At 45.8% G+C, this 11,889-nt stretch overlaps 1 protein-coding gene across 2 annotated transcripts in view; it reads left to right on the top strand.

The window, feature by feature from the left end:
- Adamtsl1 (ADAMTS like 1) overlaps positions 1-11,470 on the top strand; it is a 393,459-nt gene extending 381,989 nt beyond the window's left edge. The window contains exons 26-29 of one of the 2 annotated variants that reach the window (XM_070007848.1): positions 3,415-3,622; positions 6,380-6,489; positions 7,145-7,365; positions 8,935-11,470. In XM_070007848.1, coding sequence (XP_069863949.1) covers positions 3,415-3,622; positions 6,380-6,489; positions 7,145-7,365; positions 8,935-9,041 — 646 coding nt within the window. In that variant the 3' untranslated portion in view covers positions 9,042-11,470. Of the gene's footprint in view, positions 1-3,414; positions 3,623-6,379; positions 6,490-7,144; positions 7,522-8,934 lie in introns of those variants that run through there. The other variant, XM_070007857.1, reaches the window with a different exon arrangement.
- Positions 11,471-11,889: the final 419 nt, after the last annotated feature.

The raw sequence follows: 11,889 nt of genomic DNA on the forward strand, positions 1-11,889 counted from the left end.
CAGGTCTCTCCACTGAGTTGTGAATACCCTCAGAACCAGCGTCCTTGCTCAGCTCTGCTCATTCCCTTGGCTCTCTGCTAGCCAAGGGCTACCAGTTCATGAGAGCCTAAGAGAGTCTGCTCCATCACCAAGTGCATTCCAGATGTGACCAGAGATTCTCACCCATCCTGCCATTACAATAAGCTGACTCTCCAAGTTGTTTACAAAAGAAAAAAGGATTTTCTTCTTGAAGTGCTGAGGAGACCAAGAGTTCTGGGCTCTACCACAACCTCTTGCTTTTTTTTCTGTCTACCTTTAACTATCTATGCAAATCTACTGGAGGATATTTCATCTTCTCTTTTTCATTATTGTGAAAATACCAGACAGAGGGGTTACTTTCATCTTCTTTTCTGTAAATACTTGGACTAACCCTCCATTTTTCTGATTGCCTTAACTTTGGACAGCCTTGGCACTTGAGTCTCTTATTTCACTTAGGATAACACCCAGAGTCTCCGTCTCCTCCATATTCCTCACTGAACACCCACCCCACAGCTAAAGGAAGCACTGGTAGGCTTGGACTTTGTACCTGCATGGTGCTTTGTGCCTAGGGGGAGCTAACTGGGCCCTGAAATGCCCCTTTATGACCTATCTATAGGACTTTTCTATACTTCTCAGGCAACTGCTTTATGTTTTGCCAGCTGAGTCATAAGGATCAACTGAAACCAGGAGAGACTCCATGAAATATGAAACACACTCATTAATATCAGCAGTTTGACTTGCTGACGGGAAGGTTTCCACAGGAATGATTAATGTCCTTTTAGACCCTTCCTGAACAGTAACATAGCCCATACCTCTCCCTTCTCAACCCCCACCCCAGCTCCTGAAAAAAAATTGCTGAGATGTATATTTAGAAATAAAAGTTGATTGAAATGCAGGCCTGACATTCACCAGGGATATAAAAGGGCTGGAAGGCTGCCCTTTGCCAAGGCTGTGTGAAATGAAGAAAAGATCCTTGACATGCCAGCAACTTTTTGATTTGATTTGGTGATGGTCAGAGTTAATCAACCTAATTTACTTCTGCAAATGAAATAATAATGGCGGTGTCTTCTTTGGTTTCAATAGCCCCGGGAGCTTTAAAACACCTCATGGCTCCTTCCTAAGTGGCCCACTCCTGTGGGCTGGAAACCAGCATGCAGTCACCCCTCTCTGGGCCAAGAGTAGAGAAATGGCCCCAAAACTAAATAAGTCACAGATCCTGGCGCAGGAGGAATTTGCTCTCCAATCCACTCTTTTTTACCTGACTTTCCTTAAGCCAGATGTGGCACCACCAAGCTCTTCTTTGCCTGGTTTCCTGCCAGGCTTGTGGGAACATGGTGGCATATATCTTTGCCCACAGAAGTACAGCATTGACCATCTTTCTAAACAGAACTCAGAAAATCCTTTCATGCAGATAGTTGGATCATGCTAAATTCCCTCTCTCCCCCCCCCACTCTTTCTCTCTCTGTGTATGTATGTGTGACACACACACACACACACACACACACACACACACACACACACAGGGAGGAGGGCAGTAAAACAACTGGTTTTTGCTTTCCTACAGAGCATGAAATATCTGAAAAGCACCATATTTCTTCTCCTTTTCCCCAAACTATTCTCTTCCTCTCTGAGAATGTCTCCTAACACACACACACAAAGAAAACCCCTTTACATGTTTGGATGGCCCAAGGACTTTTCGGTGTCCCCCAATTACAGCTGAGGTTTATAAGAAAAGCTCATTTGTATAATCTTGGTCAGTCTCACATCTGAGGGCTCAAGTTTTAGTTGGGACGTAACACTCTGAAAACATACATTTCTACCACATATACAACCTTCTAAGAAATATAAACCTCTAGACTGATACAGGGAGGTAGAAAATTGGCCCAGTAGGTTAAAAGGACTTCATATGTTTCTGAGAAAGGAAGCATATCAATGGGACCAGGGTTGGAGTAAGATAGAAAGCTCAGAGTACTGCCAGGAAAAGTCTTGATCAAAGTACCACCAGAAATACCTCCCAGGTCAAGTGGTAACATGCTTAGAACTGACTGTCCTAGGAAACTGCTGTTTCACACTAGGAAGTACCACAATCTCAGTGCAGCATTCCTAACTACTGATTGTCCCTCAGAGCATTCTATTTGCTATCTCCCCACCTTGGAAGTGGCTAAGGCAAATGATCTTCAAAATCTCCTTTTAAGATGTGTCACGACCACCTCGACCAGCAAGGAAGACGCAACACCAAGCTCTTCTCTCTGCAGTTTATTCAGGACCTTTGAGTAATCTTCTGACCCCCACCCCGGGAAGAATTCCCCACAGCCTTAAGTACCCGCTGGGTAGCCAACCCTGATACGCCACGTGGGAACCACCAATAGGTTCAGGTGCGCGGAAGCAAGCCAGATTCTTTGCCTTAGCCATCTAAGGAGTTGTTTACCACAGAGAGCACTCGCCATCGGGAAGGAGGAGGGCGGAAGCCGGCACCATCTTTCAGGTGCGGCTGCACGCAGCTCTCTACAAGATGCACCTTGCTCTGACTGGTAGAGTAGATTAAATGGAAGAGTGTTTGTCTAGCATGGGCAAAGGCCCTGAGCTCAAACCTAAATAACCAAAAATAGATAAAGTACCTTTCAAATCCTAGGTATGTTGGGTTCTTAAGGCTTTCATTAAAATATTGTCAGTAACAGTAGCTAAAACAGAAGGTGATTCAACATTTTGAAAGTCAAAAGTTAAAGATATCGACAGTCCATTCTGCCTTTGTAAGATAAAGGAAGAATCCATTCCTTGCCCCTGTATCTCCCAGTGTCTCTCTCTCAGTTTTCCTTGACTTGTAGCTCCGTAACTCCCAACTCCTGCTCCATGGTCACCTTGCCTCCTCCCCTTCCCCATACATACTCTCTCGTTTTCTTACAAGACCATGTGTGATAATATACAGGGCCAAGCTCATCTCAAAATCTTGAATTATGTCTGAAAAGATTTTCCAGATTCCAGGGATTTCACATTGGATAACTTGTGGGTGTGGTGTGTGTGTGTGTGTGTGTGTGTGTGTGTGTGTGTGTGTGTGTGTGTGTGTGTGTGTGGTCCTGGGGCTTAAACTCATGGCATGGGCACTGACCTTGAGGTTTTTCACTCAAGGCTAGCACTCTACCACATAAGCCACAGCTCCACTTCTAGCTTTTGGGTGGTGAATTGGAGATAAGAGTCTCATAGACTTCCCTTCCCTGGCTGTCTTTGAGCCACAATCCTCAGATCTCAGCCTCTTGAATAGCTAGGATACAGGCATGAGCTACCAACACCCAGCTACACACTGGAGAACTTTGAAAGATCCATTTAAGGGATGTGTGAGACTCCTTTCATCTACGCCTGACCTTCTGGTATTCTCAGTCTGCTTCTTTCACTCGCCAGGTGGATGGTGACTTCCTGGTCCGCCTGTACCCGGAGTTGTGGTGGAGGTGTCCAGACTCGCCGAGTGACCTGTCAGAAGCTGAAAGCTTCTGGGATCTCCACCCCTGTATCCAATGATTTGTGCTCCCAACTTGCCAAACGACCCGTGGATACACAGGCCTGTAACCAGCAGCTGTGTGTGGAGTGGACCTTTTCCAGCTGGGGCCAGGTAAGGAGCCAGAGAGCTTTTTAGTTGAGAGATAAATCCAAAGATATAAACCTTGCCACAGTAGGAAGTCACCTCCTCCATTACAACTGACTTTTCACACTTCTGTCACTAATTCACCCAGGACCATTCTTAAGGCTCAGAGTTTGGCATATTCTCCCCTGACATTAACACACTGCTCACATTCATTTTGATTTTCCTTTTGCCCTCCTCTCTGAGCTCTTCCTGTTCTCTGATTGGACCTTCAGACTCATTCTATCAGGTAACTCCTTCTCACTGGCTATGCTAGAGGAGACAATGTTAAATCTCAGAAGGGCTCCTGTGGGGACTCAGTTCAGACAACTGGGGAAAGCTTTTTAGGCAACCAGGCTTTCCTCCCATGGACTGTCAGTCCATTTTCTCTGAGGTAGGATCCAAGCATGGGTAATTTTCAGAAACTCCTGATAAGAAAGCTGAGTAGAGAACCATTGTTCCAAGCCAGGAAAAATGGATGCTTTGCTGATCACTTTGAAACCACCACCTCCTTTCCCCATTCTCTAGTTTGACATTAACATAAGAGGTCCACTTAAGCTACACAGACAGCCTCATTTGCCCCAGAAACCTAGGGACAGGGCCTTCACGGATACAGTGAAAGAACATCATGGAAGAACCGTGCTAACTCTGTCCATTTGGAGGGGGGAAAAGTTTAGATTTAGCTGTGATTTATAAAGAAGATCAATACAAGCTGAAAATTCAGTTCAGGAGAAAGCAACCTGAACAATGTCAGCTACCATGCCAAGACAACAGCCGCCTACCATCTTTCATTCTTTCTGGTTCAGGTTGGACTAAGCAGCAGTCAGGATCTCTCGTCATTAGAGGCCTAAATTTTCCTGAGCCCAGGCTATGAAGGCCTCTTTTTTTGCATAGAATAGCTATTTTATTCATCTCATCCCTCCATTATCTTAGATTGTTGACACCGAAGAAAATCAGGTGGAAGTGCGTGTGGGAAGAAATATCATTATTTGTGCTGTTTCTCCCAAAGTCTATGTTCAGAACCAACTGGAGGTCTGCCTGGCATGGGAGAGCTGCCTGCCAGAGCTGATGCTCAAGTGGTATCCAACAGCTACATGATCCCTTCTGCTCATGGGTTGTCCTGGACTGGTGCTAACAGACATAGTGACTATTCTTGGAAAGGCATAATTTCTAGTTTTCTAGTCAGTGGAAACACCCCAAAATAACAGGCTTTTCTTTCTTTTTTTGAGGAAAGGGTAGTACTGGGGTTTGAACTCAAAAGCCTCAAAAGGCTTAAACGCTAGGTAGGCATTCTAGCACTTGAGCTATGCCACCAGGCTCGTAACTCACTGTATGGCCAAAGTGACTGAATGTATTGGGGCAATTAGCAGCTTAACATGTGTTGAAATTGGCTATCTATACATTACAGCTTTCACATTCCTCTACTCCCAGCCCCAGGTATGAGCTTTGCAACTTTCTATTAAATGTATCTCTCTAATAAAGTTCAAATACTGATTATAACTAGTGAATTCATTAAGGCGACAGAGTTCAGCTGCAACTCAGAACACTATATCTTAGCTGAGTCAGGGGCTGATACTCAACCTGGCAAATATGCCCGGCCAGCCCCTCATTTCGAGAGACATGCACTCTCCCTTGCTCCCACGTCTAGTGGCAGGTATCCTCTTTCTCTTAACTGGAAAAATCTGCTTCTGATAGCGTTCCTTCAGCTCAATAGCCCTGCTCCCATGTCCTCAAAGCCAGCCAGCACTTTTTGAAATTGGTTCGGAATGGCTCCAGCTGTACATGGGAGAATGGTCATGTACCATGTGTCTCTGTGAGTGCACTCAGCTTTTCACTTTTATAATGGAGGGAAAGAATAGAAAGGGCATTTTCCATTTCCCTCAAAAAAAAATCTCTCACCCATTCTTTCTTCTAAAACACCTGAGGCTAATAGAACTCAAGCTTTAAAGTGAATTACCTGTGGATCTTGTTGCAAATGCAAATTATGACATCATTGGCCTATGACATCCTATGGCCCATAACAGTTCCCAAGACAAAAATTCCCACAGTCAACATTCTATTCAACAGGATATTAGATGTTCAGAGCATTCAAGCAAGAAAAAGGAAGAAAGAACATCAAAAGATGACTGGATAAACAAAATCTAGTATAGTCATTTGTTCCTTAGAGATGTTTTGGCCAATGATAGACCATGTATATCTCAGTGGTCCCTCAAGATTATATCACCTGGAGATTTTATAGCCATGTTAATTACTCTTGGGATATTAATACTATGATGAATCACCAAACACCAAATTTCTCACAATGTATCCCTATCATTAAGCATCAGATAACCATGTGCTTATGATGAAATAAATCCATCCATAAAAGAACTAAAATTCTAGAAGTAGAGCTGTGGCTTAAGTGGTAGAACACTAACCTTGAGCAAAAAAAACCTGAGACAGAGCCCACACAAAGAAATAATTTTTTTCTTTTTTTTTCTTTTTTTTTTTTTGCTAGTCCTGGGGCTTGAACTCACAGCCCGGGCACTGTCCCAGAGCTTCTGTTGCCCAAGGCTAGCACTTTCCCAGTTGAGCCACAGTGCCCCTTCCAGCTCTTTCTGTTTATGTGGTACTGAGGAATCGAACCCAGTGCTTCATGCATGTTGGGCAAGCACTGTACCACTAAGCCACCTTCCCAGCCCCAGAAAGGAATTGTTATACATGCTACAACATGGATAAACGTTAGTCATCTCTTCTTCTGCTTCTCAGTGCAATGGGCCTTGCATCGGGCCTCGTCTGGCTGTGCAGCACAGACAAGTCTTCTGCCAGACCCGGGATGGCATCGCCTTACCCTCCGAACAATGCAGCGCCCTTCCCAGGTAATAGGATGCTCTAGACATCCTTGCCCTACTTCCCATGCAAACACCCACCGCCCCAGGGATCAGATGCCCCTCCATCATCCCAGGCCACTGGCCTACTGAGATGGCTCGGTACTTGCCGGATGGGCCAGGCTGGACTTTGCTCTCTTGAAAATAAGACAGGCATGTGTTTTATCCCTCTGAGAGAGGCCTGATTCCCCAAGAAACCTGAATGAGGTGGGCAGGAGGCAAGATTATACACACTAGTCAGCAAACCTTAAGGGACCTTCATACTTACTGATCTCTCTGTAGAAGTTAGGCTGGGGATTCTTGCCACAACTTCTCCTCTTTATCTGTCCCCCTTGAAGAGGAGTTTATTAACCCCACCTAGGACCAGGCCCCAAGTTGCACAGCTTCTACACTGAGTAGAGTGCATTCTCAGGTCATGCAGAGATGCAAATGTGGTAGAGAAGGACAGATGGAGATTCAGTTTTAAGTTGTTCTCTTAAAATCTTACAGTCAGTAACAGAGCAAGAACTCCAAACCACAGCCTGGGAATGCTGAACGTTCTTGAGGAGTCACCTACCATTGCTAAGCTTAGAGTATGATCCTCACGTTTGTCCCCCTGATCTGATGTTTAGAGACAGACCATAAGCCTGCCACCTTTCTCCTGCAGGCCTGTGAGCACCCAGAACTGCTGGTCGGAGGCCTGCAGCGTACACTGGAGGGTCAGCCTGTGGACCCTGTGCACAGCGACCTGTGGCAACTATGGCTTCCAGTCCCGGCGCGTAGAGTGTGTGCATGTCCGCACCAACAAGGCCGTGCCTGAGCACCTGTGCTCCTGGGGGCCCCGGCCTGCCAACTGGCAGCGCTGCAACATCACCCCATGTGAAAACAGTACGTTCCAATCCCAAAGAACATTCTGCAAGTTCCCCACGGGGCATCGGGTGCAGAGGGCAGTCCCTGAAACTGAGCCTCAACCCCGGGGCACTGGATCAGGTTCCCCAAGGATTGTGAGCGGGGGCCAGAGTTGAGTGTTTTCAGTGAGGTACATGGGTGGACGTGTCTAGGCCACAAGAGATGGCACGGTATGCCCCCCCCCACGGGCTTCTACAGTCTCCACCCTAGCCCTGAGATTACCAAATGCTGTTGGCCAAGTGCTGGATGAAATCATCCTCCAGCCCACCTGCAGTCAGACTGTTGGTTGCCACAGGGGATGACGTACAGTGGTCCACAGGGACCAAGCTACTAAAGAGAGAGCGCTGTTAACACTGAAGAAGCATGCAGAGAGCCTCAAGCTCAGCTGGCCTTGCACTCACCACTGTTCTGCTTCTCACCGACCAAGGACCTGCTGATCACCTCCCTCCTCCCCTGCCCAGGGGCCTCCACTGGAACTGGGCAGGAGGCCACAGCCCTGGGATATCATTATTTTTTCTATTCCCTCTTCCCTCAACTTTGGAGCCTCCACAGCCCTACACAAAAAAATATATATTCTGGTTGGGTAGGATCCATTTTCTCTTCTTTGGAACCCCAAACCCAAGTTAGAAGTGTTTCCCCATAAGGCAGAAAGTAAATGTTGAGACAAAGAACAGGAAATAAAAGAAGAAATATGGCAGTGTATTTTTCCTTACACTGATCTTCATTAAGCAATAGATTTCCCAACACTAAGGCAGGTACCCTGTAGGCACTTGGCCTATTCCTTTTCATACACTGGTAGGATGGATGAGCTTTGTACTCTGGTAAAATACCGACCCATGTTCAGGCCAGAGTGCAATCAAGCCCTTAGGACACTTACCAGATGGGGTTGGAGGCGTGGCTCAGTTGGTAAAGTGCCAGCCAGTGAGCCGAAAGCACCAGGTACTGAGTTGGAATCCTAGTCACAGACCTAAAGAAAAAGATACTTACCAGCTCAACCTATCCTGATTTTAAGAACCATCTAATGTCAACCAATGCTGAACTGGAACACCACGGTATATTTAAGACCTGATGGGTGGAAGGATTAAAGAAATTTAAGTAGAGGATATAAGAAAAGCTTCACAGAATAAGCAAAGTCCAAGTACCTAGAGGTGAGGGCCTCCAACTAGAACTTTACTCATCTGCTCTCTCAACATGGAGCAGAGCCCAGTCCCACTGGGAACCATCTCAAGGCCGAGAGTCACTTCTAAAACACCAAGAGCCCATGGGAAAAGGCAAGCAAGGAGGTAAAGTAATCGCAAGGGGAGAGGAAAGAAGCACAATCAGAAAGTAGGAATGTGCTATCAGAAGGAAGTAGATAGATGCAGGCAGATGCCATCCTGCTATTGGCAGCCTGGGGTGGCAAATCGCTGAGCTCGAAGGCTGCCCAGAGGGGCTGCAGAGCAGCAGCAAAGGCATCCTGTACTCCAGGCACCCCGGCAATGGTCTCCATCAGTTAGCCTCTGTTTCACATCTCCTTTCTGTCCCCTCCCCCACCTCCTGCTTTCCCAGCCGAGTGCAGAGACACCACCAGGTACTGCGAGAAGGTGAAACAGCTGAAACTCTGCCAACTCAACCAGTTCAAATCTCGCTGCTGTGGAACTTGTGGCAAAGCGTGAAGACAGGGCATGGGGAAGAACTCTACCCTGGCCAACCCCACAGGACTCACGCCTCCACCTGGGACAGAACTAACGCTTTCTCGGTTTTATTTATTTATTTGCCCCTCCTGCACACACCCACCTCCCACCCCCACACCCCACCCCTGAGGACCTCAACATGTTTTCTCTGTCAGTTCGCTGGAGGACAGTGTTGGGAAAGGGAAAGGACAGATGTGTACAGGAAGTTACAGAGCCTGCCAGGCACCCAGTAGCAACCGCAGCAGCAGCAGCCTTTTGTGAAGGCAACTTTCTCCCAATAGAGGGCTCAAAGTGACCAAGGAAGAGGAAGCCATAGCCCCTAGAGACTAGGAGAGCCAGGTGGGGGTGGGGTTGATGCAAACAGTAGACAACCAGCTGTTTCTTTCCTGGAAGTTAGGCAGAACTGTTGCTCTTTTCACACCACCTCCTATTCCTTGGCCATGGGGATATCAAAGGAAAGCACCCCAGGACTCAGTGCTTCTAGGGTAGGAGGAACAGGAAGAGAAGACCGCCATAGATAGGTAGCAGTAAAGAGGGAGACATAGCAAGCTTTAGCACAGAGATGCAGGAAATCAAGAAAGGAGGGAAAGAACAGAATCAAAGGAAGTTTGTGTGTGCTCTTCAGTAGTGAGGCATCAAAGGCAAGGAGGGACTTCCAGGCAGCTGCATGAGGCTCGCCTGACAGGTGGTGGCACAGGCCTGCACCCCTGTAGGTTCAGTGGAGCTGTGTGGTGATGTTCATTCAGAACTTTCTCTGTGTCCACATTGCACCTCCTATAGGGTGAAGGGAGAGTCCCCACTCCCTGCTCTGGATGAACTTCCTGCCTGTGCAGAGTCAGCAAAGTCAGCAAGAGTCAGCATCTGGCTATGCAGCACGGCCATCCCTGGCATCTCTTTATGTAAATCAAAGGTCCCCTAGCCCTGAACAAAGTACTGCTGTGCACCAGGGGGCATTCTGAGCAGACGTTGAGTGAGCTTTCTGCCTGAATGGCTTTTGCTGCTCCACTTAGAGCCAGGGACTGGGGTCCTTTGCTCAAAACTGATTCAGTAATGATTTGCCAGAGCATCCACCGGGTTTCATGCCACAGCTGACCAGAGAGTGGAATAAAAGAATGGGTTTTGCCCATGGTGTGCCCTGCCTACCCTACTACCCCTAGAATCTGCAGGCCCTTCCTGTAGCACTGGATCTACTACTATACATGGTGTTTATACAGCAAATTGAGAAGAGTGATAAGGAGCTGTGGTGAAGCCAAAAAGTAGTTAAGGACTCCAAGACTGTCCTGGAAGGCTTTTCAACCTATCCTCCCACACAGTGATATAGTGTACGCCTTATAGTAATTATTGTGCCAGAATTGGACATTCAACCACTCAGCAGGGAAAGCTGCATATATCCATTATGGTAAAAAAAAATGGTTACAACAAAGTCAAGCTCAAAACAAAAACCTTGCAATTACTTTGCAAATCGTTCATTCTCCATAGCAGATTTCTTAGCAAGTACTTTGTGATTCCTCCCCAAGTAGTCTCCTTTAGTAAGCTGGGCAGTTGTAGCCATTTTCCCTCAGAGAATATATATATACTCCTGAAATGCCACTCACCCCAGGGCCACTATCATCAGGACTGCATTTTCCAGCCAGCCTGGAAGTAAAATTCATGAGGAAGACATTATTATGTTGTCTCTAGGCAAGCTATGGACAGTAAAGGGGGTCACTTTTTCTTCATTACAAGATGGGTTCTAAGAAATCATGTTGCTAAAATGCAGTGTAATGTTTATTTAAAATAAAATAGAATGTTTTCTATGTATATCTTTTGTGAATATTTATTAGGATGTCTTGTATAAAAAAGTGCAATATTAATAATAATTGTACATTGTCATCCAGAAAAAAAATATTGGGGAACCCTTTAAATTAACTTCCTGCAGCTGTGTTCTTATAAGCTTAATGGTGATAATTTGTATCCTTCCTATTTTTAGAAGTTGGTGTTTAACTCTGGATCCATTATTCACTGTGTACAGAATACATTGTAAAAGCTAACACAGGACATTTGTGACATAATAGTTATGCATGGATTGATGAAGACAAGTTCCATACTATTAATGTGGTTAATTATTTCTTGTTCAATAGCTATTGGAAATTGATGGTCAATATTTACATTTCCTTAGGGGAAAAAATAGGCATTTTCCAGCTCTGCCATGTGTCAGGGTATAGAGTTGGAAATGGGTTTCAGAGTGAATTGGAGAGCCTAGGTTTGGGGTGGAAAGCAGTGTGCTCTTTGCATGAGTTGAATGTACATTTACTGTCTGTTCTGTGAATTGTGACTCAGCAGTACCACAGATTATTAGGGCTGCTGGATAAATGTGGAAGGAGGCACTTCCTCCTCTAAACACAAAACTGTATTTATATTTTTTTGTACAGATAATACAGCTTATTTATTTAAATCTGGTCGTCAAGAGTCTCTCTTCAGCTCATCTTTCCCATTTGGCTTCTTTTTCTTTTTTTTTTTAATTGTGAAAATACCATACAGAGGGGTTACAATTACATGGGAAAGATAATGAGTACATTTCTTATCAAGCATTGTTGCCTCCCCCTTTGTTTCCCCTTCCCATACCTTCCCATCTCCCCCCTCTCCCCGCCACTCTACCCCCACTACCCCGCCAAAGTTGTAAAGTTCATTTTTCGACATAACAATTTGTACATCTCATTGTTGCAATGGGTCCACCTGTATCTCTATTTAAACGATTTGTTTTTTCCCTTCCCCTCCACAAATTATACCAACATCAAATACAGTGAAAGCAGGGGTCATACCATGGGGGAGGGACATACAAAGCAACAAA

The sequence above is a fragment of the Dipodomys merriami genome, unplaced genomic scaffold (assembly GCF_024711535.1).
Source record: "Dipodomys merriami isolate MVZ:Mamm:240054 unplaced genomic scaffold, mDipMer1.0.p SCAF_11, whole genome shotgun sequence".
Classification (NCBI taxonomy): Eukaryota; Metazoa; Chordata; class Mammalia; order Rodentia; family Heteromyidae; genus Dipodomys; species Dipodomys merriami.